The following is a 27748-nucleotide window of genomic DNA, read 5'->3' on the forward strand; positions in this document are numbered from 1 at the left end:
CTTGACACAGATAAGAGTTAGTTTGAAATCCTCAGTAGCATTTAAAAGCAAAGGAGACATTTTATTCTTTATAAATATGCATTTTTGTCAAAGCGTTGTTAAACAGACGGAATGCTAACGGAAAAAAAGCACAGCTCAACAAGTATTCAGTTTAAGGCAAAGAGATTTCCTTAAAGGGATAGTTCACCCAAAAATAACAATTCTGTCATCATTTACTCGCCCTCAAGTTGTTTCAAACCTGTATGAGTTTCTTTCCATCAACCAAACAGTTGACGGACACCATTGACTTCCATGGTATTTTTTTCCCCTACTATGGAAGTCAATGGTGTCCGTCAACTGTCGGGTGAAATATCTTCTTTTGTGTTCAGCAGAAGAAAGTAACTCATACAGGTTTGAAACAACTTCTGGGTGAGTAAATAATTAATTTTTGGGTGAACTATCCCTTTAATATCTGTGTGCGGGTGCTGTGGCCTAATGGTTAAAGAAATATGCTGGATGAAACTAAATGTTTTATGTTCGAACCCAACAAGGTGCAATCCATGAACGATCACCAACTCTGAGCAAGATACTTATATCTAGGTTACAGCAGACAAACTGACTTGTTGATTTAGAAACAAATGACTGTAATAATGTTAATTTAGACTTCCTTGAAACACTGATCACTAGTAGAACGTGACTAGAAATGCAAACCCCTCTTCAAATACCTTCAAATAGTTGAATCCTGCAGTTCAATGTTGCATTGATCTGAGAAGTCTCCAAAATATAGAACAATATTATTTCATTATCTATCATCCTGCGCAAACTCAATTTTCTTTATATGATTTTGAATATTGTACTTGTTTCCCCTCTGTTTAACAATTATCTTTTATTAAAATATAAATTAAAACAAAATGTTGCAATTCCATTGTGAATATACATCTTTAAAGGGGACATAATGGGATAATGGTCTTATAAAAAAATGTTTTTAACATCCTATAATAAAAATATGTTTATTATAACAATGTGGTCATTTCATTGTGAATATGCATCTTTATGTTTTATAGTTTCACCATGACCTACAACAAAACAACTATTTGTGAGTGACTAACCATTTTCAATGCTGGCATGAACAGGTGAAAAATTAGAATATCGTGCAAAAGTTCGTTTATTTCAGTAATTTAACTTAAAAGGTGAAACTAATATATTATATAGACTCATTACATGCAAAGTGAGATATTTCAAGCCTTCATTTGATATCATTTTGATGATTTAAGTTGAATTACTGAAATAAACTTTTGCACGATATTCAAATTTTCCGCGTTTCATCTGTAATAGGAAACCAGATTATTTTAATTATCTTTAAACATTTTATAATACAAAAAATTGTGTAATTTCACCATGCCTGAATACAAAACATCAGTTTGTGACTAACCACCTTTAATGCTGACATATCATGGGAAACAGGGCTTTGTCACTCCTTTCAGAACTGTCCCAGCAGCTGAGGACCACTGAAATATGTTATTGTGTGTTGACATTGAGTCTACAGTATGTGCGGCACAGTGATGTTTCTCAAACTGCGCGGACGGCAGATCGGAGGAGGGAGAAGATGATTGATTAGTCGGTGAAAGAGCAGATGTAACACACCAGAGAGAGAAAAAGAGAGAAACTGTAGCCAAGATTGTTCATTGCAGACGCTTGCTGAATAGACAAGAAAATGAATGGCTCAGCAGCAAAAGCAGCCTAGCGTATTCATATTTACAGCCAAGTATCAGATGAAAAATACATAAACAAGCATGTGTTTTTTTAAGGTGTTGTGCCTGGTGCACGAGCTCCCTTCGTAGTGTCTATCTCAGCTCCCTAACCTGAGCAGTGTCTAGAAACACAGAAGATGATGGAAGTCATCAGCATGAGCCTGTCTGCATGTATATCATGCTCAATCGCTGGGCCACTGCAAGGGTGCTGTTTTAGGACACTGTCCACTTAGGGGTCAACCCAGACCCGTTAGCGCTAGGGGCCTGCGGTCAGGTCATGGGTTGAGTTCCATTATCTTCCGAGTGTTCTAGAAACCAGGAGAAAGGTACCTGTGAAGTGGACTGCTCACACAGGCTCCCGGCTGTGACAGACTACTTTTGCCCCGTGGCTGTTTGCAATGAACAGGGGGGTAAAAGAAAGAAAGAATGTTTCAGTCCAGGCAAATAAAGACAAAGCTACTGATGAAAGAACCCAAAAAAGAAGAGCACCAACAAAATCAAATGATGGGGGGGGGGACAGGAGACAAAGAAACTGGTTCTTCATGACACCGTTCTCAGAAAAATCACCTAGACAACAAGCGATCCTTTAATATTTAAAAAGCCTTGAAGACTTTTTAAGATCATTTCATGCATTTTTTTTTCACAGGACAAATGGCTTGTTGTCTGAGAGTGCCGAAATCTGCATGTCAAAGGTCATATTTCAGCCAGGAAGTTATGTTTTTCATAAAGATGTTAGATGTTTGTTTTTTTCATTTCGACGTTATTTTGATAAGTAAGCATATTTTATCCAACCAAATTCTCATTATCTCTCATTAAATATCTCCGTAACACTCTTTTTAGGGTCCAATTCTCACTATTAACTACTATCATGCATATTTTTCATCATGCATATTACTAGGATATTGGCTGTTTATTAGTTCTTATAAAGCACATATTAATGCCTTATTCAGCATTACCATATTCTAAATCCAATACCTAAACTTAACGACTACCTTACTAACTATTAATAAGTAGTAATTGGGAGGCATTAATTTAGTAGGCAAAAGTTCATAGTTATTTAATATTGAGAATTGGACCCTAATCTAAAGTGTGCCCAAAAATCATTCATTATATTATATTCATTATACAGTATGTACATTATAATGCAAAAAATATTATATTATAATATATACAATATTATATTATTATTAAATATTATGATACATATTATTTATTAAAATATTCTTACATTACAGTAATACTTTGTTGATTTATGTCATTTAAAATCATCGTATTACTGTGATGAGAATCTGACCGGAATTCTTATTAATAAAAATAAGATGTAAAGGGAACTTGTGCTGAAATGTCATGAAAATAATGTTGCAATGCAAAAAGAATTGTCCAAAAAAGGCATAATTTTCTTCATGCTAAATATAATTTTACACTTCCTCTTTTTGATTTTGAGGTTAAATATGACCTGGACCTAAATATGATATATATATTTTTTTCATAGAACCAGTATTCCTTGAAGACTAAAGTGTGGGAATCTAGAATAAACATGAATGTGGGAAAATGAATAGAGGAGCCAACCAAACCAGAATTTAGGGGTGTGATACAGGTGACTAGTTGTTTTAAGGATGTAAAACGCACTTGGATCAATCACTGGGATGTGGAAACACAACAGGGATGAATCACATCTCCAGTCCTGATGCGGCTCTTGCATTAGAGGAGAGCATGCTGGGAAAGGTTCTGAGCTTTGGAGGAACTCTGAGCAATATGCTAATAAGGTGTCAAGTGTGTTTTTGGAGGCCAAGTTTCAGGGACATTCAAGTGTCAAACTACCGCCTCAACGTGACAAGCAAACACTGATCTTTGGAGGGCTCAACAGAACATGAGGGTGATGTGTTACCGATCGCTGGCGACTGGGAGTGCTGCGTCCAGACACGGGGCTCAGGGAACCCGAAGTATCCAACTCATCAGCAGACGACCACGATGACAAGTCCTACAGAGAGAGTGTGTGTGTGTGTTGAGGGTTGGAAAAAGAGTGTGAGAAAACTTAAACTAGACATAAAAACTGGATTAAGTTTAGTACTGCACATCAGGGTTATTAGAGTTAAAACTAAAACCATAAAAACTATTTCGTTACTTTAAATAAAATAATATTTAAAGGGATAGTACACCCAAAAATTAAAATTCTGTCATAATTTACTGTTTAAATTTGTTGTTCCAAACCTATATGAATGTTCTTTTTCTGAACACAAAGGAAGATATTTTGAAGAATGTTTGTTACCAAACAGTTTTTGGGCACCATTGACTTCCATAGTATGGCGGGGGAAAAAACTATGGAAGTTAATGGTGCCCCAAATTATCTTTAGTGTTCAGCAGGAGAAAGATATGTATACAAGTTTGGAACAACTTGAGGGAGAGTAAATGATGACAGAATATTCATTTTGGGGTGAACTATCCCTTTAAATAAAAAAAAATATATGTATATATATATATTAAAAAGCGTATTTTATTTAAGCTGCTTAAGCTGCTCAATTTCATTTAGTTTAACTTGATGTTTTAAAATAACTAAAACTAAAATGGAAATAAAAGTTCACAATATTAATTAAAACTATAATAGAGTAGTATTATCAGTGGTAATAATATAACACTGCAGCACATCAAATATTCATTTAGAGCATTGATTCTCAACATTTTTGAATTCCAGCACAATATTCTAAGGCCCCTATACGATGTAATATACTGTATATACTTATTTATTAATCAACATAGATTATATGTAATCAATAAGTTTAATTAGTTAAACACAATTCATATAAAGTTTAAATAATGTATGTTCTAGGACTAGGTGATAGAAGATTTTTTTTAAATTAAGTTAAGATTGTTTTAATATATTACTACTACTAATATTATTATTTATATTAATAATTACAATTTCAATAATTTGAAGTCATTCTGTGACCCCCGTGGGATGTTTGCTAAAACTCGGCACCCCGGTTCATTGTTGCAACTAATTGAATTTGATTAATTTAAAGCTTTCACCGCCAGCTTGCGTAATACGATATAATAATAGTAAAAACATGGCCGGAAAATTTCGTCAATGTCTGGCGGGGAAAGAGTTAATTAATTTCCAGGCACTAATATTATTTTGGTCAAAAACTGGCAAACTGGTGTCATCCATGTTTTTGTGACATAGTTGGTAACTAACCTGCTGACTGCTGGTGATGTCCAGGGTCTTCTGCAGCTCTCTAATGTCTCGCGTCACCTCCTTCAGCAACAGCTTGAGTCGGTTCCCGATCACATGCACCTTCTCTTTGGCCTCCAGACAGTCGCTGCCTTCCGAGTGGACCAGCAGCTGGAGGGACATGTCCTGCAGGGACGCCACCTTCAGCTGTGTGTCCAGCAGCTCTCGGCGGATTTGCTGTGGAACAATCGTGTTGAATCAAAACAAGCATAGAAAGTTGTAGCCCAAATATGCTGTATAAACAGAAAATACCAGAAGCGTTTTGTGATGATCCTGTAGTGTATCGCTGTCCTGAGTGTGGTCAATCGGGACGATCTCATTCCTTCTGCGATCGATGTTCTCCAGCCACAGGAGGAGACCGTGACTCATCTCGTGGAAGTCCTGAGCAGTAGGAAAAGCAAAAATCACAATCACGTTTGTTTGGACTTTTTGTGTTTCGTCATCATCTGCATTAATCATTAATTTGTTGTCACGGACACTAATTATGTTCAGCTGTGCATTCATTAAAGGATAATTCCGGTATTTAACACCTTGAGTCTATATTGTAGTTTGTTTTGGATGAACAAGAGTGGTGGACAACATTTTTTTGACAATGGTTCCTCTCTCGAGTTTTTGACTATAATAGAATTGGCCATGGACCCATTTAACATTGGAGTCAATGGGCATGTCCGAAAATGTCATTAAAACAGCCAATAATGTTCGTTTACAAAACTGTTAAACTCACCGAGTGGTTAGTGGTGTTCGTTGATGATTATAAACAATATATCGTCGCAATATATGATTCCAATCCGTTTATTTTGCTATAGTGGAACTATTTTTTCAGACACTTCACAACTGTGTAACTTCCGCTCAATATTTGAATCTGAAGCGTTAGCACACTCCCGACCACTTGATGGCGATAACCGATGTTTATGTCTCGCGGGACACTCACGGTCACAGTCGAGTTCAACTTCATATTACAAGTAACAATTAATGAAGGTTTTGTTTGTTTATTTCGCTTACTCTCCCGGAGCACAGTTGCTCTGCTCGCTAGCCTTATGAGAAACGGAAGCGAGCAAAAAGACTACATCGACCAAATGTAAACACCCCCCTTTCCGTTACCGGTAGCGCATTTATATCAATGAGCACTCAGTCCTTGACCAGATTTCAATGGGATTTTACAAAATGACAAATAAAACACGACAGAAACTGTATTTCGCAACACTTTTTGTTTCTGGAACATCAACTAACATCACTAATCACTCGGTGAGTTTAACAGTTTTGTAAACGAACATTATTGGCTGTTTTAATGACATTTTCGGACATGCCCATTGACTCCAATGTTAAATGGGTCCATGGCCAATTCTATTATAGTCAAAAACTCGAGAGAGGAACCATTGTCAAAAAAATGTTGTCCACCACTCTTGTTCGTCCAAAACAAACTACAATATAGACTCAAGGTGTTAAATACCGGAATTATTCTTTAATCACCATCATCATCACCTGTACAGTATATATGTTCTGTCCTCTTGTGTCCGGTGTCGTCTTTAGTGGATGTGTTGTATGTTGCTCTGATCTTGTTTGGACTACCCATTGGATTTATTAAATATGATCTAGTTATCTTCGTCTTCATCTTCATGTGTGTTTATAAACCACCCCGTGACAATTTTACATAATCTGTGTTTTTAGCACCTAAACATTTACACCGCCCTACATCACATTTGCTAAATGAAATCCAATACTTGTTTCTTACTCATTTTTGGAATCTGATTTCAAAGGCAGTGCCTGTTTTGCTCTGGCACGTCATACTTGTCACAAAGTAGTGTGCATTTCTTAGTGTGGCAAGCATGGAGGGGCTGAGAGCCGTGAGAGAACGTTTTGTAAAGTTCTTTGACATTCAATTGAGTATTTAAAATTTTTTCCACTTCTTTGCAGATTACAGTTTGAATCCTACTTTTATTCATTAAAACTGAAACTTGATATATAATTTGTTATTTTGTTTTTTTTTACTGATATTTTTAAACTTAAAATCATTAAATTAGGTAATATCAGATATGTTTTCTGCAAATCAGCAGAATTCTTTCAAGATGCATGGTTGTTATGAAAGCAGACGTTATGAATGTCTTCTGAAAGTGTACATCTTCTTATAACAGCTTCGAGATGAGCTGTTGGTGGGGTGTTTCTTGCCTGGCACTGCATGAGAGCGTGCTGGAGAGCATTCCTCCACTCATCCAGAGAGCCGCTCAGACGTTCCCAGCGGTTATTCATCTCCTTCAGCCGGCGCTGCAGGTCTCGTGCCTCCTCGCTGTCCGACTGCACAAACTCAGCGCTGCAGAGATTAATGGACAGCACGATGGCCTTACGCTTATCCAGAGCCTTCTGCAGCTCCTGCGTGGGGTCAAAGGTCAACAGAGGAAAATTGTCAATAATGAACAAAGACAACAACAAAAAAGATAACGCTTTCAAAAAAAGACATTAAGTCGTTCAACGAATATATGACATTAGTGATATTTTAGTATTATTTTGATGCTATTATAACTTTTAATTAGCTTTTATTCTGATGGTTTCATTTTAATGATCTAAATGATCAACATGCTCAAAACTTTGATAAAAACACAATCTATTACATGGCTTCTTTCGTCTGATTGGTCGTTTATACTTGTTTAGCAAGTAAAAAGCCTTTTATAATAATTGTACTTTCAGGTCATAGGTCATGTGTCTTTTTGCTTTTAACCATATAAATATCAGCCGCTATACCAAATTGCATATTTTTTTCTCAGTTTTGAGCCTCTGAATAATTTTGAGGTGCTTTTACTCCACATATACAAACTTTTTTAGATTTAGATCACAAATGTTTGTTTAGTTTAGTCCACAGTACATTAAATAATGTTAGCAGGCATATTTGATCTTTAACATTAGTAATTAACATTGAGATTAGCATTAACTAAAATTAATAAATGTAGGAGAAGTATTGTTCAATGTTCATTTAACTAATGTAGTCAACTCCATCCATCCATCCATCTTCTTCCGCTTTTCGGGGCCGGGTCGCGGGGGCAGCAGTCTAAGCAGAGACACCCAGACTTCCCTCTCCCTAGACACTTCCTCCAGCTCTTCCGGGGGGACACCGAGGCGTTCCCAGGCCAGCTGGGAGACATAGTCTCTCCAGCGTGTCCTAGGTCTTCCTCGGGGTCTCCTCCCGGTGGGACGTGCCCGGAACACCTTCCCAGGAAGGCGTTCAGGAGGCATCCGGAACAGATGCCCGAGCCACCTCAGCTGACCCCTCTCGATGTGGAGGAGCAGCGACTCTACTCTGAGCTCCTCCCGAGTGACCGAGCTCCTCACCCTATCTCTAAGGGATCGCCCAGCCACTCTGCGGAGAAAGCTCATTTCGGCCGCCTGTATCCGGGATCTTGTTCTTTCGGTCATGACCCAAAGCTCATGACCATAGGTGAGAGTAGGAACGTAGATTGACCGGTAAATCGAGAGCTTCGCCTTGCGGCTCAGCTCTTTCTTCACCACGACAGACCGGTACAACGACCGCATTACTGCAGCAGCTGCACCGATCCGTCTGTCAATCTCCCGTTCCATCCTTCCCTCACTCGTGAACAAGACCCCAAGATACTTGAACTCCTCCACTTGAGGCAGGAACTCTCCACCAACCTGAAGTGAGCAAGCCACCCTTTTCCGACTGAGGACCATGGCCTCGGATTTGGAGGTGCTGATTCTCATCCCAGCCGCTTCACACTCGGCTGCAAACCGTCCCAGTGCATGCTGAAGGTCCTGGTCTGAAGGGGCCAACACGACAACATCATCCGCAAAGAGCAGAGACGAAATCGTGTGGTCCCCGAACCTGACACCCTCCGGCCCCTGGCTGCGCCTAGAAATTCTGTCCATAAATGTTATGAACAGAACCGGCGACAAAGGGCAGCCCTGCCGAAGTCCAACATGCACCGGGAACAAGTCTGACTTACTGCCGGCAATGCGAACCAAGCTCCTGCTCCGGTCGTATAGGGACCGGACAGCCCTTAGCAAAGGACCCCGGACCCCATACTCCCGGAGCACCCTCCACAGGCTGTCTCGAGGGACACAGTCGAATGCCTTCTCCAAATCCACAAAGCACATGTGGATTGGTTGGGCAAACTCCCATGAACCCTCCAGCACCCTGTAGAGGGTATAGAGCTGGTCCAGTGTTCCACGGCCCGGACGAAAACCGCACTGTTCCTCCTGAATCCGAGGTTCTACTATCGGCCGTAATCTCCTCTCCAGTACCCTGGCATAGACTTTCCCGGGGAGGCTGAGAAGTGTGATCCCCCTGTAGTTGGAACACACTCTCCGGTCCCCCTTCTTAAAAAGAGGGACCACCACCCCAGTCTGCCATCCCAGAGGTACTGTCCCCGACCGCCACGCGATGCTGCAGAGACGTGTCAGCCAAGACAGCCCCACAACATCCAGAGACTTGAGGTACTCAGGGCGGATCTCATCCACCCCCGGTGCCTTGCCACCGAGGAGTTTCTTGACTACCTCGGTGACTTCAGCTTGGGAGATGGATGAGTCAACCTCCGAGCCCTCAGCCTCTGCTTCCTCAATTGAAGACGTGACGGCGGGATTGAGAAGATCCTCGAAGTATTCCTTCCACCGTCCGACGACATCCCCAGTTGAGGACATCCCCATCAACTCATGTTAACAAACAAAACCTTATTGTGAAGTGATAATGCATTTCAGTTAGTTTTTCATTAAATATTTATATCTTATTTCAGTTTTATTTAATTTAGTAAAGAACAATACTAACTGTGTCTGTGAGTGACTGACCTTGAGTTTCTTGATGCGCAGCTCGATGGTGTGTATGTCGGTGCTGAGGTCCAGTCCCCGCTGCAGCTCCAGCTCTTCTTCTGTCTGGTCCATCCATCTGCAGACGCTGTTCAGGTCTGTGTTGAACTGCTGCCACTGCTGCATGTTCTGCTTCATGCGCATCTCTTTACTGAGAGCCTGAGCCTGCAGCAGCTCCCAGCGCTCGATCACACCTGCACAACACAACATCTGCATCACTGCACCATCACTGGTCCAAGACCCCAGGACTTTTGTCGCACTTGAACCACGAGTACACACAAAAAAAGTAATGGATTCAAGGAGTTTTGGGGTTGAAATTGAAAAAAGTAACAAATCCTTCCCTCGACCCCCATAAGAATGAATGGAATGTGAGAAATACTTCAGTACACATACAAAAAACAAAAAATGCTCAAAATGCAAACTAAAAATGCTAAAACTTTACCAAAAAAGTATTTTATAATGTCTACATGTGTATCTGAACGCATACTGAAGAAAAACTGACTTTAGGACCCAGCAGAACAGCTCATTTGCTCCAAATAGAGCTATAAAGCCATCTAGTGGCTAGAGTCATGAAATATCATGTTATATATTTTTTTTTTTCCGCACAAACACACCCATTGTAAGATATTTTAAGCTGAATTTAAAGGTTTATGCATAAAATTGTGAGTTATTTTGAATTTAAGTTGAAAGAATGTGAGGAATGTGCTTGAATTACTATTTATTTATTTATTATTTATTGATCAAATCTAGTAATTTAAAGGTGCATAGCGCAACATTCTGAGTTTTTGCAGAACTATGCCACCTCTGGCGGCAAGCGAAACTGCAGCCAGAGATGTGCACGCTCATGGACCACACGCACACGCACGCTTGCACGAGCTGTTCATAACCAAAGGAGCATCAGCCACAAATCTTTTGTTTACAATCATAATGTCTTCAGAGGTAATAAAGTTATAAATCTGCAAGTAATTTTAAATATGTGAAAGGAAAGGCAATTGAGTAAATGACACACTTATGTGTGAGGGGAAAACGGGGGTAGTAGAAAACTTCGTTTTTTATTTCCATCTATCTCCATGTTGAACTGTGTTATGTGTTTACTGTATCCACTTATGATTGTATTATTATGGAAACACGTTTGAGCCCTAGAGCAGACCGGAGATCTCTCCATTTGTTGAAAGCCTTCCCTATGTTTACTCTCAAGTCCAATTTGGCCCTTTTGGTTGCACTAGACAAAAGTTTTCTTTTTTTATCTTACGTGGAGTTTGCGTTGGTGTTTGAAATGAACTATAAGCAGGTCTCTTACAATCCATCTTCTACGGAGAATGCCGGCGAATACACAAACCTGCCAGACATAGCTATGTGAGCGAGCCGTGAACGCGCATGACGTCACGCCCAGTCTAAAATTCCGGCCCGAATCCCTCTTATTTATTTTACTTTACAGGATTATAGAGACAATCTCAGTGATCAGAGAAGGGCTCATTCAGCCCATCAGGCAATTGTTTAAGCATGTATGGGTTAGAAAACAGGTATTTTTAACATGAAAAGTTGCTTAATGCACCTTTAAAGGTAACTCAAATTAAAAATAACAAAAAATTATCCAAAAAAAATTTCATTAAAAAATGTAAAAAATATTATCAAAATGAAATAAAATAATCTTTCTGGACAAAAAAAATAATTAAGTATACATTTAGGGCTTCAGGTCATTTTGGCCTATGAGGACAGGATTTGTTACAGAATGCGAGGGAGGGATGAGGGTGAAAGTGTGTTGAGCGTTCGCCGGTTCCAGCCTCCTTCTTCCCTTATCAACGAACTTTGTTACATTTATAATGACATATTCTGCTTTTTTCCCTCTGCTCTATTGCCTACAGTATATAGGCTACTACCAGCATTAGTTTCAATGAGAAGTTTGAAGAATACGAGTGTTTATGTGCCCGGCACAATGTATGATATGGTACCTGAGGTTTGGGACTCGGAGCTGTTGGGGTTGACAAAGCCTGATGTCTTGTCATCCTCGTCTTTCAGCTCAAATCCCACTCGCTTTACTGCATCTATACTGCCACGGCATTCTTCAAGAAGACGCATCTGAGAAAATAACATATAACAAGCAAGTCATTGTATTCATCTAGCAATCTATTTCTAATTCAAAGCACATTTTTACTACAGTGAATATATTCCTGTAGGATTTTCACTCACATAACCCATGTATGTGGCATCCAGCTCCGGGCCAGTGGGAGTTCGGCTGCGTATGATGTTCTCCGTCTGCTGCAGATGGAAGCAGCTGGTGTTAAGAGCTTTATCCAGTTGTCTGATGTGAGTCTCCAGTGAGCCAGTGTCACCTGTAGAGGAACACCAAAACGCTTATTACTGCAGGAGCAACAGGAAGTCGCAGTGGAACTGTGTTGTCGTTCTCAGGCCTGATGCAGTGCATGATCAAGAGACAAGACATCACAACATTGCTTTCTCATTAGTCAAACATACTAGGAGCTTCTAATCAAATTGATCATTAGTCAAAGCAGTTTACAATCAGAGTGATTACTGCTCTTCAATATTAATATAATATTGCATGTTTGTTTATTTGTTCAGCATTATTTATCTGGGGTAGTCAATTAAGAAATATTTTCAGCTTGACATAATGGAGATTTGATAGCTATGGACCGACTGATCGGCTGATATTCGGCATTTGTCGACATCAAGCTTATGATCATATTTTCAAGGCAATTAAACATATTTCCCCACAGAATTGTCATTTGCGTAATAAAATATATCAATTCTTATTATTACTGTAATGCAAAAAAATATGATTTAAATTGTGTAGAATTTATAAATCTCATATTTAAACTAGTGTTGTTATTGGTAAGTAAAAATATTTTTAATTGAAATAAAGCTGAAATTAAATAAAGTATAAATATTAGATGGAAAAACTTCAACTTAAAAACGTGATGCCTTGGCAACTAACTGAAATAAAATAAGTTGAAAGTAATAAAATGTACTAAGCTAAAGCAAAAATTAAATAAAATGAACTAAAGTTAAATAGAAATATATAGCCTATAAAAAAAGCTAATGCAAATTACATAAACACAACAAAATGACTACAACTTAAGCTACTAAAATGAAAACAAAAAAGATCATTCAAAATGTTAATAAATACTATAAAAGTGTTTAGATAATATTAAAATAACACTAATTTAAACAAAATTGCTTGGATTACTGTATTTAGTGTGATACAGTGAAAAATAAGAATGAGAATCTAATTACAAAAAATATGCATATGTTTAACAGTAATGAGAATAAGTAATAAACAAAATAAGTAATAAACAAATAAATGAATCCAAAAATAAAATTCCCACCCATTTTGAACCCTGTGACCGCTAGATATTGGCATCGGCCATAAAAAAACAAAAAACATATCAGTCGACCAATAATACTCAGAGTAAACAATTGATTTTAATAGATTATTAGATGATAAACAATAGTTTATTTGCATTTTTTTTTTGTAAATCACAGTCTGCTCTGATTGTAAAATACTTTGAGTAATGCTGTTTATTTGGAAATCCAAAAGCATTAGAAACCAAGGACAAACACCAGACTGAACTCAGTGTGGATCAACCTGTGACACTACATGCAAACACTGGAAAACTGATAATACACACTCAGTGAAAACACAAACCAAACGAGAAGGGTTAGAAAATGCAGCCGATGGTCGCAGCACGAGGATCTGTGCTTTGATTCGGCTTGTGAGTAGAAACTAAAGATCAGGCAACAGACTAGTGAGGGAGTCCCAGATTTCTGTGACTGCTGTTGCCTACCAGCGCTGGACCTCAGAGTTTGCTCAGTAAGTTTTAGAAATGCCTCAGGACTCTCTGGAATCACTACATCTGGAAGAAACATATACATTCATACAGTACAACACATGAATGAATGCTGAACCACACTAAAAACGTTTCAGGTCAATTTAAAATCTCACAGGATTCATTTATATTCTCTTATTACTTGGCTTTCTGAACTGCTTGATTCTGATTGGTCAGTCACGGCATTCCCCAACAATGACCGTCGTCAATTAGCCTGGAAATCCCTGAAAGATTAATGGTCTGGCGTCGCCTAATGAAAATCGGCCAGCTCGAGGGGCGGCACCAAGCATGCATTTGAAAATCTCACTGCACGCAATTGGATAACACTACGACCAATCACACAGTCTAAGCCGCATACGCTTAGCTACCAGCGGAGCTAACTGGTAGATTAGACTCTTGCCGTATCCGATTCAATCGCCTTCTTCTGTTTCTCTTTTAGAGAAAAAGCCAAGTCTAACTCGTTCATTGTAGCGCCCAAAGCCGTTTCAAACAACTGGTGTTCATCCATAGTCATCTTGCAATGATTACTAATGACTTCGACGTCGCATCGCTGTCGTCATCTCGCCTCTGGCCCGCCTATATCAGATAACCCGATGTGATTGGTGCAGCTCAGATACAAGGGCATATTTAATGAGCATCATTACTCGACACGAGTAAAACAATGAGCAAATTCAACTTGTGCTCTCACGAGAGAGACGCCAACCATTTTGAACCGGGCCCAGGGGCGTTGCTGGACCCATATAAATCTGCTGTGCCCCAGTAAATCTGAAGTTTGAGTTTAACAATTTATTTGATTTGTCAGTGTATTTAATAGAAATTATATTATAGGGTAATAGAAATTATCTATTTGCAACGCAGTAATAAAACAATCAACGCTTGTAAAAGCAACGCAGTTTAACCAAAACAGAAGCTGACCCGCGCGACAGAAATCCATGTCCGCGCGTGTCTGTGTTTCCTAGCAACTGCAACGTGCATACATCTGAGCACACCGAAGTCTGTTGGCACGCTATTGAGGTAGGCTATGAAAACATGACAAAACAAAAGTTTGTAAATAATACAAATAATCTTATTTTGATTAATTATTGGCTTCAGTAGATGGACATCATAAATTTTGAAATCTACTGAGTCGCTGTCCTCAGTGCCGCAGAAAAGTGCTGAAATGGCGATTTTTTTTGTGGCTTATTTTAACTGGCCCATCCAGTTTTCTGGAGGTCCACCTACAATCAAAATCTTGGCGCCGCTAGTGCGTACAAAGAGGGCTCATCCTGGTATTTGAGGCTGACGCTTCTTTCGCGTCTCTTGTATCAAAATGAGGACGCGCGCTCTAGTTATATTTAAACTAAGCTGGTGCCATATTGTGTCTCAGTTATTGACTGTATTTACTGTAAATTTGAAACTATTAAAGGGGTCATTAACATAAGATGTCACTGTACAAGTTTCAGAACTCAAAACTTCCTCATTAGTCCTTAAAACTACATTATGCCTTGAATGTCTTGTCTTGTTCTAACTTGTTTATTCATCTAGGCTCAAAGCTGCTAGCTAGGAAATGTTTGTAAAGAGCCCACACTGACCTGAGAGGGCAGATGCTGAGCCTTGCAGGTACCCATCCTCTCCTTGATCTCCTGGTTCGGAGGACAAGGCTCTGCTGGCGCTCTCCAAACCCCGGCTCAGGTCATAATCATGGTCCCACTCTAGAGGGATGGAGTCCACACTGGCCGGAGTGTCCCGACCCGACCGTTCGGCCCGTAGAGGAGCTGCCAGCGACGCAGAGCGACTGGAGGAGGGCAGAGGGGACAGGAAACCGTCACCCAGGCGCTCGATCCACGGAAAGCTGGACACGTCACCAGGCTCGTCCAGATCAAACTCCCGGTCCGAGTACGAGACGTCATGCTCATCGTCTGTGAGCTGCATATAGAAGTTATGATCATTGGTGACTGAAACTTTGACTAAACATTGACTACATTTATTAAAGTGGATGAAATAAAATGTGAAAAATGCATATAAAATAAATAAATGAAGAATAAATTAACAAGCTAAGCATAAAAAAATCTAAAATAAAAAGGTAATTATAAATAAATATGGAAATGAAATGAATGTTAAAAAAGAGAATATCAGTCAGAAAAGGCATCTGATGTATTTAATGTACCGGCAATCGTATAAGTTTCTTGTAGTAGCGTTCCACACGTCCAAACACTTCCTGGCAGTAACGCTGCAGTTCTTCAAGCTCTTCCTCGATCACAGCAGCATCTATCGGCTCACTCTTTTCTAGAAGAGCTTCGCCCTGCTGAAATATGTGGTCAATCTTGCCTGTGTTCAGAGTGATCTCCTGCTGGAACGCCTGGATGGGGCAGAAAACCTCCATAAGAGAATGACACGGGAGAATATGTGCAGGTCTAAAGGTCAGATACGTACCCTCAGCTGTTTGATTTTGGCCTGGACGTCACATTCGGAGAAATGCTCAATGTTGGTTAACTGCAGGTCCATCTCAGTCAGCCAGACCAGGATGCAGTCTCGCGCCGTCTCAAACTCCTCTCTCTGACATATAAAGTGCTGTGGTGGACATTTAAATAGTTGTTTATAGTTGTTTATTATTAAATAATAATCCACCTTATACGTGTATCTTCATGGTCATTTTTTCTCTTTAGCTGTTGTATATTTCAATACAAAATATTTAACTTTTAAAGCTTAGCTTTCATTTGTTTATGTCTATAGTTTCAGTTCCAAAAATGGTTACAGTTAGTGCTGGATACAGTTATGCATTTGTTAAATTAACTTTAATTTAACTTTAACTTTTGTCTAATTTCAATGAGCAGTTAATAAGCATGACTTAAATGTTTTATTAGCATGAAAATAAAATGAGTTTTATTATAATATATAGTGATGACTGTCATATTTGTATAAATGTCAGTTAAAACGAATCAAATGTCTCTGTACCTTTAACCTGCGTAGGACCGAGGGCACTCTTCTCTGTAGGTTATCCCAGCGCTGGTTGGCATCGTGGGCCATTTCTCGCAGGCTACAGGACGCGTCAGTGCGATTCTCACGTGCCAGTCGCTGATACTGTTTATTGATCAGCTCCAGCTGCGTCAAACTTTCATGCACCTGCCGCTGGAATGTCTGTAAAAGCACATAAATGAGTGTTAATATCATAAATCTGTTCACTAATACTACATTCATTCAGTCTGGATGAATCTCACCTCAAATTTCTTGAGCTCCTCTTTGGCAACAGTGTAAAGGACACCTGAAGAGTTTGGCAGCGCGGCCGTCTTCTCCGACACCATGAGCCACTCCTCGAAATGAGCGAAGTCATCGAGAAACTTCTGCCAGAGACGCCACGTCTCCTCAATCCTTTCAAAAGAGCAACACATATTCAACAGCGCAATTATCGCAATATTTTTTTATAAAATAAAATAAAAACTTAAAAAGCTTAAACGACAATTAGAAATGCTGCTTTGGCAACTAACTGAAATTTAAAAAAGTTGAAGTACTAAAAATTATTAAAACAAACTAAACTAAAAATAAATGCAAATATTTAAAAAGCTTTAAAAAAAAAATCACATAAAATTATAAAATGAAAACTGAAAATATAAAAAAAAAGCAAAAAAAGGATACATCATGCTCAATTGTATACTGCACATACAATGTGCAGAATACAAGTGAGCATAATGTATCCCACAAAGCAATGCGCTCAACTTGACTTTACATCTTGAGAGTGATGATCAAGCCAAATTTTTTCAAACCAAAAAATCAAGAGATTGTAATATCAACCATATTATAAGATACACATTTTAAACTGAAACGCAAAATAACTGCTTACTCAATGCACAAAAAAGGTAGTATATAGTAAATAGTGCAGAGTATTCAGTCAGAAGTATTGCAAGTATTCTATTACAAACAAATTATTGCTGCGTCCCAAACTTGCTATTCGTGTTTGTAGTTCTAATCGAATCCTGGTCCAACACTCAATGGGTTGTGGGCAATATTAGCTGTTAGAGTGTGTATGAATCTAACCGGGAAAAGTTGACCATCCGGGTATCTTTGGAATACTCATTTCAACATACTACGATTTGGCACACTAATTCTATAGTGTCTATACTAATATATTAGTCTATACTTATTCTGATATTATGCGAATTGGGATGCAGGATATGTGCATGAGCTCCATCAGCTGGACATACTTGAGTCTCCTCTCCATGGACATGGCACAGATGCTCCTCCAGCGGCGGTCCAGGCTGCGTGTGGCCTGCTGGATGGAGTCACACTCCGCATCCGTGGCACAGGCATCACAGTCGTGCAGCAAAACCTCACACAGGTTCAGCACAGACGCCACACCTGTGCTGTGCTTCTCGATGTCTCTCTGCAGCTCCTGGAGGAACAACAAAAACGAGGTTTTATCCGAAGTAAACGCATAAACTTAACGGGTTTATTTTTGAATGCATCATGTGTTTTTGTACCTGCTGCAGATCCAGTTTCCTCTGTATCTCCTGGTAGTCGCAGGTGTCGTAGACGATGGGACGGGACAGTTCGGTCTCGATGTGGGCGAGCCACGTGCGCAGACTATTCATGTTCTTATCCAACTGCTGAATGGCCACTAAAGTCTCCCGGAGCTTCTTCGCTCTGTATAGACAAAGAAATGTTCACAAATTTGTACACAAAATCAACATCTATGTACAGCATACTACATTAAACTAAAAATCTTTTAATATTCAAACGTATATTACATATCATTTAAAAAGGTAGGGAGAGGAAATGTACAGTAATCGCACACAATGCATACAGTATTCAAACCTGCATCTCCCTCATGAGCACCATGGCTCAACGTGACTGGACAGGTGCTCTCCAATATTTTAAAGTCATTTTGAGGAAATATTGTGAAAGATAGTGAGGATAATGCCAACCAAGCCACAACGCGGTGTGTGTTACCTGGCCCCTATGAGGTCGAGCAGGTGCTGCCAGCGTTCGCTGACTTTACTGAGTTTGTGTTCGATGTCAGAGGCTTTGCTCTCGTGACTGGCCCGAGCTAAACGTTCACCCAGCTGCGTGAGCTCATGTTTATTCTCCTGAGCCACCGCCACCTCCTCCTGATGGTCCTGAGAGACAGTGACAGAGACATGGACAAGCATTCTTAAACTGACTATAGTTATAGTTGATCAAATTCAGTTAAATTTTAGTTGCTTTTGAAGGAGTGGCTATCGTTATGCTGTTACAAACACCTCATACAAAAAAGGGGTCCAAAACACACCATATGAACTACATTTGTTGTAAATACTATATTAAGTATTAGGCAACCCTAACTTTCTTAAAACAATAAAGTAAAATGAAATAAAATAAACGTATGTATAATATAATTATAGCATTTATTCTTAAATATTATAATTTAAAAAAATATATAACAACTTATAAAATAAAATATACACTGCCTGGTCAAAAGAAAAAGTCACTGTTTGGATTTAAAAAGGCAAATGCTTAAGAGTCTATGATTGGATCATTATTGCAGTGATTATTATGTTTCTATTATGTTATATGTTTGGCAACAGTTCTTCTAACTCTAATTGATGGAGTGTGTAGCTTGTAATTTCTTAAACAAGCATGTAGGAAGACACATCATGGCCATATCCCAGGAGGACAATGTCAAGGTTCATCAGGTTCAAATTGTGAAAAAAATGGTTGGGAGAGAGCATGAAGAATTATTTTCACACATGTATCGGCACCTCTGAGTCCAGACCTTAAATTCATTCATTCTTTGGGATGTGCTGGAGGAGACTTTACAGAGTGCTGGACTCTTGGATTGTCAATACAATTGGAAATAACATCACAATATTTATTTCCATCAAAATGTGCATAAATTGTTTGTCAAGATCTTGTATTGACAATGCAAGAGTCAAGAACTCTGTAAACTCTACTTAGCCGAACATACAACATGCTAGAAACATAATAATCACTGCAATAATGATCCAGTCATAGACTCTTAAACATTTGCCAATTTAAATCCAAACAGACTTTTTTTAGGCAGGGCAGTGTATATTTTATAATATATAATAATATGTATATATATAATGTATTATACACAGTAATAATTTATAATTTAACAAACTGTACATATAATATGAAATAAAATAATGTATAATATATACACAGTATATATATCAAATGTAAAAAATGAAATCAATATTTTAGTGATGAGCATAACGAAGTCAAAGATTTGATTAAACCGTTACCTTTCGTAGTTTCTCAATCATTTCTTCGATGCTGACGTCTCCATTCTGGGATACTTTGCTTTCCATATGTGTCAGCCATTCACACAGCTCCTTGTATTTATCATTGAAGATGGCCCATTCATTCAGCTTCTCACTCACCTGCTGTCTGCGCAGACACAACTGCGCAGACAAACACACAAAAACATAGGCCTTCAGCGATTACAAATATGGCTGAGCATTTAAGCTCAATTTAGGTTTAAATCAACCAGTTTAAATATATATTTAGTTCATAATGTGCAAAACTGAAGTGTAAATAAACGCACTGTTACACATGCCCAAAACTACTTTAAAGTAAAAGAAAATGATCAGACCAGAGCATCATTAAAAAATACAGCACGAGAGAAGAGTTTCTGACGGTCTGTATGAATCTAGAGTTAACTCTGTCTACTGAGATATCAAACGTACATTCACATCCTGTGGTGTCTCAGCTCACGCACCGGATGCCACAAAGAGCGTGCATAAATAAATCATACTTGCTTTGCATTCGAGTTTCACTTTCAGCCAAATGCTGGTGCTTGGTGCTTTGCATTACTCTCTACTAAGAAAAATTATATATATATACATATATACTATGATGCAGTAATGTTAGAAAAAGGAAATGCAACTAAAGCTGCACATCAAATATTGACTCTATTTGCCCAATATTTAATTATAAGAATGTGTTTTTGAAGACTATCTGTGGATGCGTTTTAAAACCCAATGAGCTTCCTACGGAGCAGATAGCAAACGACATGTGCCTATGATGTCTAGGAGAGTTGCCCTTCATGACGGGCATATGTAGTGAAACAGCGCCACCTAAAGGCCTGCGTACCTGGTGACAGATCTCCTCCCACTGCCGGTGCAGGAGTTCAGTGCGTTCCTGCAGCACACGCAGATCCTCTGGACTGATGTAACTGCACAGAGACTCTCTCAACACAGTCAGATGGGTCAGATCCTCCTTCCAGCCGTCAAACTTGCTCTCCAGATCCTGAAAGAAGAGTAAAGTTAGTTTCCCCTCATTTCATTGTTATTCAGTTCCACGTGAATCTGAACTTTGCATACCTTGCAGCGCAGTTGTTCAGACTGCAGCTCCTCGTGGCGATCTGGGAGCGTCTGGGAGAGCTGTCGTTTAAATGCTCTCAGTTTCTCCAGAGATCCTCCGATGCCTTTTTCACATCTTTCCCAATCCTACACAGAGTTTGAATCCAGTCAAAAGGCTTTCTGGGTACATATATCACATTCTGAACAATTATAGTATCATGCAGTGCACTATCATTTGAAAACTAATGTAGTGACGTCTGATTTACAAACAAATTATTATTGTGAGCCGATTCTATGTAGAGTCTTTGGTACAAAATTGAACAATAAATGAGACATCTGTTTGAGAGCAAAATTAAAGGTGTATGATATGAAACTATAAGTAAGCAATATTTAACAAAATGAGTGTGACAGCATCAAACACCACAATTATCTTTACAATGAACTAAAACACCCTTATTTATATATTTTTATTTATTTAACTATTCATAGTGAAATATAGTACTTTTTATAATATTTAAATATTTAAATAATATTTAAATATTATCTTCATATTTTATTATTATTATTAATATGATTATTATTGTTGTTATTATTTAACTTATCTTTATATTTACATTTTTATTTATAGTGTAATTTATAATACTTATATTTATAAAATTATTTTATATTTAGTAACTATATATTTACTTAGGCACAAACAATAACACAAAAAAATTAAGTGGAAGAACTTCTAGGAACACTATTGGGTAATATTCAGGGTTTTTATGACCAATAAATGATGACTATGACAAATAATTATAGTTTTCCATAACTGATAATTGGAGTCTTTTTACTATAGAATTTCTTTTTTTTTGGGGGATTTTATTTCCAGAATTGGAAATTACAATTAAAAATTCCCTGATATTGTGAGGTTTTCCACGATCGTGGTATGGATGACTAAAATGAATAAAATGTCTAAAAATGAATAAAAAATGAAGAATCTTTTTAAAAGAAACAAATCACTAAAATGATCCAGGCAATAATGACTGCAAATGAAGTCAACAGGTGTTGCAGTGACATAAAGAGCTCTACCCTGAGCAGGACGGCCAGCTCTTTCTTTTGCTCCTCCAGGCAGATGTTGGCGTGTCTCCAGCGCTCCTGTATGTTGAGCAGCTCGTCCTGTAGAGCCGCCTCGGCCCGTGAGTCAGCAGACAGAAGCAGCTGTCGTCCTGCCTCCACCGTCAGGATATAACTGCCCTGCTGTCTCAGCAGAACCTTCTCTCTCAGCTGCAGAACAACAGAGCATCAGCCATCACAAAACCTCAACCGTTCAGAAAGGTATGCGTATAATCATCCTAAATGTGTACGTACATCTGATATGTTCCTATTAACAGTTTAAAAAACAACTGTATGCACAAACATTTTTCTAAATTCATCCCTCTTAATAAATTGCAGATTATTTTTAAATCAAGCGCAAAGTGATTCAAAGCCATTCAATTTCGCCTACAGAATGGCCACAAATATCTCTTCATGATTTAGGAGCACGGCACTCATCATCAAACAAATGTTTGCGCTGCTCATTTGTGCATATAATTATATTAATGCGTTATTTTAGCATCATTGAGATACTATTATAATTTTTTACAAATATTTCATTTTAGTAATTTTGTTGTGTTTTTATTTTATTTTTTTAAATTACATATTACATTTTATATTACATGTTTTCTCTCTTTTTTAAAAAATATGTCTATATAGGTTTTATGAATTTTTATTTCAGTTTTAGATTTAGTTATTTTTTTACATCAAGTTAAGCTAAATGAAAATGAGAAAATTTGCTTTGGCAACTAACTAAAATAAAACCAGATTAGTTTATTTAAATGAATGAAAATGTTTTTATGGTTTTAGTTTGTTAACCATAATATCCCTGCTGCCAATTTATCTTCACATTTTCATAAATGATGTTGAATTTTTGGAATTCAATAATTCAACATCATTTATAAAATTGTGAAGATAAATAGGCAGCAGGGTTCTTATAGTTAAGTAAAACTAAGGCTAACACCATAAAAAAAAAAGGTGTTACTTGAAATAATATAAACATTAATTAAAATAAAACACTTGTTGTTGGCGTACACATAATAATAATAATTTGTTATATTTATAAAATGTAATTGTAATATATATATACAGTATATATTTATATCAGCTAGTTGCAAAGGCAGCATTTTCATGTAGTTTAATTTGATAAAAAAAATTAAAATGAATAAAAACTATATAGACTTTATACAAATAAAAACGATTTTAAAATAAATAAAAAAACTATAACATCTCGATAACAAAATAACACTAATGTGTAATTATTTTCTTTTTAGTTTTTTTTTTCAAGGAAAAATAGTAATATATGTTAGTATATAAAATTATTATTATTTATTTATTATTATTTGTAATAATTTTTTATTACATAAAAAAAAAAAAAATGTTTTTGCGTTTTATTATGATAGGACAGTTAGTTGACCGGAAGCGAAGTTGGAGAGAGAGAGGGGGACGGGATTGGGAAAGGACTCGAACTCGGGACGCCCGAAGCGAACTGCGCTTTATGTCGGCGAGCTGCCCACGAGGCTATTGGCGCCGACTTATTTATTATTTTTATAAAAAAGTGTTAGTTGTGTGGTGTGTAAGAGACTTATGAGGTTCTCAGAAGTCAAATGATATTTACCTGAACTGCGTCCAACATGGCTCGTGCCTGCTGTAGTGGGACAGGTGCGCCCGCCTGCAGGGTCACGGCCTGATGGGACACTTCCACCAACCACTTCCGAAGCTTCTCCCCCATCTCCCTGTAGCGCTGCCACTGACGCAGGAGACTGTCTATGATGCCCCGTCGCTGCTGTGCGCGTCGCACCACCCCCTGCCACTGGTTACTGAGCAGAGCCAGCTTCAGCTTGAACTCATCTCTGAAAATACGCTCACCGTGAGTTTCAAATGAAGTATGCTGATATCTTGCATAAGCACATTTCGGATGATGATGTCCCTCACCTGCCGTCCACCTGTCCCTGCTCCAGCATTCGCTGTCCATCGCTGATGATGGAGTGAAGGATCTGCTGTCTGCTGAACATCTCTGCCTGAAACAGCTATAACGGACAAACACAGCTTTGTTTATTCATATTGGTCCTTTATTAGTATCTAGACAAGATTTGAAACAACTAAATTGCTTTTGTATGTCTCAGTTCACACAGCTCACCTCATGAGCTCTCTGTTGCTCCATCAGGCTCTGGAAGTTTCCGGAAATCTCCACGGTAAGTTTCTCCTCCGTCTGCTCCAGGAACTCCATCCACGTCTCACACTTCTCCAGAAATGTCTGCTGCTGTAGTATGAGGGCCTGAAGTTTACTGAGAAGAGAATTTACATACTTTAGATGGTCAACAGACACTTGACATTATCTACTATAATATATTGTATATTCCCATAAATATGGAAGGTATAATTAATTATTTGGAATGTGGGCACCCACCGGCAGAAACATAATTTGGTCATATAACAATTTTATCATTATTATTCATCTTAATTTTTTGGATTTGGATCAAATGTTTTGCTTCTGTAAACAATTATGGGGAGCTCGATATTCTCCTATATGCGAGCCATAAAATCTCATATTTTTTTTTAGAGCTTGTCTAAAGGTTCATTAAAAATGATTTTATTTATGCATTTGGCAGATGCTTTTATCCAAAGCAACTTACATTGCATTTCAAGGTAATTTTTATTTTACATTCTTATCAGTTCTCAGTTCTTGCTTTCCCTGGGAATCAAACCCGTTACCTTGGCGTTGCGAGTGCCAACGGTCAACTGTTTGAGCTACAGGAAAGCTGACTTTCATTTAAAAAAGAAAAAAATTCTGACTGTTATTTCATCCGTCAGGATGAACGGGTTATGAGAATGAAGTACTCTTTATAATGAGCTGGAGCTAACCTGAACCTCTCAGTGGTCTGAGCTGAGGTGGTGGACCAGCTTCTGTTGAGGTTCTGCATGCGTTTGATCTCAGAGTCGTTGAGAGGGAGTCTGTAACCCAGTTCACTCAGTCTCTCCAGATCAGGAGACATACTGCTGAACTTCAGCATTTGTTTCTGCACACAAAAACACAGCAAAAAGACACTGGTGGTCAATCATCATATTGGCCAGGTGAATTTAAGAGATTGCACACTTTCCGTTTTCCGATTTTCTGTTATTTTTTTAGGAAATATTGTGAAAAACTTTCATTCAATTTCTTTGTATATCTCATTTGCTATAATTCAATTATTATGTACACTACATATTTATGTTATTATAAAGTAAGAAGTGTGGACATACACATTTCTTATTATTACTATTTTCAACATTTTAGAATAACAGTAAAGTCATCAAAACTATAAAATGCAACACAAATGGATTATTATAATTAGTGACAAACGTAGAATATAGACTATTTAAGCATTCAGATCAAAAGGTCTTTAACATAACAACAATTAGTGTCAATTGCATCCAGTATTTTGTCTTGGACCACCCTGACCCTGGGTTATTTAAGTATTATTTATATACTACTATAGTATTTATTTATTGATATTTTAATTTTGTTTTTATTCTATTTTTCTTGTTAATTTTAGTTTACATTTTAGTATTTTGTATTAGCTTTAGTCCTTTTAATTATTTTTTAATATTTGTTTAGCTTTATTTTTATTTCAGTTTTAGTAACTTTAGTACCGGTACTTCAACTTTATTTATTTTAGTTACCAGCTATTTACATTTTTCATTGAATATTTATATTTTATTTCAGATTTATTTCAGTTTCATTTTTTTTAGTTTTAATTAACTATCACAACACTCTGCCCTGATCTCGACATATTAGCATAATTTGTCCATCCCAGCTTGCATACCTTGAGTTCCTCCATGCGGTTCCAGATCAGTGACAGGTCAGAGGAACCGTTGGGATCCTGGCCTTTCAGAACCTCCTCAGCTTCCACAATCCAGCGGGACAGAGAGTCCAACTGTTCGTTAAACGTCTCATAGTCCTGAACTCCAGCCTGGGGAGAAAACAAAAACCCTCAGTACCAAACACTCTCTCATACGGCACTGAAGCGCTCTGGTATTTGTGATCCTATCCACTCACCTGCAGCGCCACCTGCTGTCTGCTCAGGCTCTGCTCCACGGCACTGAGGCGTTGGGTGAGGGACAGGTGGTCAGACTGGATGGAGGCCACAGCCGATGTGTCCACCTGCTGTTTGAGCTGCGCTCCCAGCTCCAATAAAACCTGCAGAGACGCCTGGATGGGAGCCTGAGAGCGCAGCAGCTCCTGAGGGAACATGAGAGGAAAATGTTTCTACATTCTTAATCAGGGTGAATATAAAACATAAAACTTTACAGGAGTAGTTGCTGTTCAGAATTCATGATTATGCACTAGATTAGTGCATTAGTACACACTTTAAAGACCATTTCTGAATTCTGCAATGGTAGATTAAGAGCTAACAGATACAATTATATCCCTGGTTTCACAGACACGTCCCAGACTAAAATGTATGTTTGAGATGTTTAAACTGAAAGCAGCTTGCACTGGCATATAATATGTCAGTGCCATTGTTTTGTCTCAAAGTTTTTTACGAAGAAACGTTTATAAAAGCTACTTTTATAGACGTGTTGAACTAAGGCCTAATCCTGTGAAACTAGGCCTTGGTCTTAAAAATGTTGTAGTAACTGTTGAGATTAACTTGACCTAAAACAATAAATTATGTAGAAGTATTGTTCGTTCTTAGTTCATGTTAACTAATGTTCACAAATGCAACCTTATTGTAAAGTGTAACCACAGTCCACATACTCATATTCACATGCACACACAAAGAATGGCAATCTGAGTTTCACTCACAGCACAGTCTTGAATCCAGGTGGACACTTCCTCCTCAGTGATGTCTTTGTGGCTGGCTGTCTTCAGCATCTGGTTTGCTCTCTCCTCGAGCGTCTGGACGCTGAAGTCACTCTGTCCATAAAGGTCCTTGTAGCTCTGCCAAAGCTGCAGGAGACCCTTACTGCTCTTCAGACGCTCCACGATCTCCTCCTGTAGACTGTTCCACCTGCATACCACAAAACACACACAGAAAACATTAACATATTAGTATGCCATGCTATTTACATGATCCTTTCAAAAATACCAAAGTACTATATGATTAATGTTCAAAAATTGTCAACTGAATTGTCCTTTTGGTACTTTTTAGATAAAACAAACAATAAAGACATTTATAATGTAACAAAAGACTTATATTTCAAAGAATATGAATGCTGTACTTATTAACTTTCTATTAATCAAAGAATATTAATAAATTAGAGATGTTTCTTGAGCAGCATATCATCATATTAAAATGATTTCTGAAAGATCATGTGACACTGAAAACTGGAGTAATGATGCTGAAAATTCAGCTTTGTCATCACAGGAATAATTTACATTTGAAAATGTATCAAAATAGAAAAGAGTTATTTTAAACCGTAATACTATTTCACAGTATTACTGTTTTTACTGTGTTTTAGTTTAAATAAATTCACCCTTGGCAAGCTGACGAAATGAAACATACAAAAATTACTCATACGCCTTTACTTTTGGCGAGTATATATGAGAGAGAGAGAGAGAGAGAGAGAGAGAGAGAGAGAGAGAGAGAGAGAGAGAGAGAGAGAGAGTTATTGTATTGATAGAAAAGAAAACACTGATGAAGCATCAAATTTAGCACCACATGCACCTGGCGTTGATGTCTTTTAGTGTGTTGTTGAGAGTGTCAGACACAGATGGGTGACACTCCTCCAGAAGCTGATGTGTAACTGATCCAAACTTTCTCAGGCTGCTCTCTTGCTTCTCAAGCTCCTCCTGCAGGTTCT

The 27748-nt window shown here is 38.0% G+C and overlaps 1 protein-coding gene across 1 annotated transcript in view; it reads right to left on the minus strand.

The window, feature by feature from the left end:
* Positions 1-27748, minus strand: part of syne1b (spectrin repeat containing, nuclear envelope 1b) — a 124813-nt gene that overhangs the window by 1187 nt on the left and 95878 nt on the right. Inside the window, exons 116-143 of the mRNA XM_079632146.1 lie at positions 27613-27746; positions 26751-26955; positions 26001-26183; positions 25768-25914; positions 24827-24981; positions 24102-24249; positions 23897-23991; positions 23580-23814; positions 21959-22153; positions 20909-21034; positions 20679-20834; positions 19829-19987; positions 18534-18700; positions 18065-18227; positions 17789-17976; positions 16808-16958; positions 16545-16727; positions 16023-16160; positions 15757-15948; positions 15182-15515; positions 11956-12098; positions 11718-11844; positions 9748-9959; positions 7126-7326; positions 5212-5340; positions 4924-5136; positions 3619-3711; positions 2061-2119 (exon numbers count right to left, since the gene is read on the minus strand). Of these exons, the coding sequence (XP_079488272.1) occupies positions 2061-2119; positions 3619-3711; positions 4924-5136; positions 5212-5340; positions 7126-7326; positions 9748-9959; positions 11718-11844; positions 11956-12098; positions 15182-15515; positions 15757-15948; positions 16023-16160; positions 16545-16727; positions 16808-16958; positions 17789-17976; positions 18065-18227; positions 18534-18700; positions 19829-19987; positions 20679-20834; positions 20909-21034; positions 21959-22153; positions 23580-23814; positions 23897-23991; positions 24102-24249; positions 24827-24981; positions 25768-25914; positions 26001-26183; positions 26751-26955; positions 27613-27746 (4631 nt within the window). The remainder of the gene's footprint in view (positions 1-2060; positions 2120-3618; positions 3712-4923; positions 5137-5211; positions 5341-7125; positions 7327-9747; positions 9960-11717; positions 11845-11955; positions 12099-15181; positions 15516-15756; positions 15949-16022; positions 16161-16544; positions 16728-16807; positions 16959-17788; positions 17977-18064; positions 18228-18533; positions 18701-19828; positions 19988-20678; positions 20835-20908; positions 21035-21958; positions 22154-23579; positions 23815-23896; positions 23992-24101; positions 24250-24826; positions 24982-25767; positions 25915-26000; positions 26184-26750; positions 26956-27612; positions 27747-27748) is intronic.

The sequence above is a fragment of the Phoxinus phoxinus genome, assembly GCF_949152265.1.
Source record: "Phoxinus phoxinus genome assembly, chromosome: 13".
Taxonomy (NCBI): Eukaryota; Metazoa; Chordata; class Actinopteri; order Cypriniformes; family Leuciscidae; genus Phoxinus; species Phoxinus phoxinus.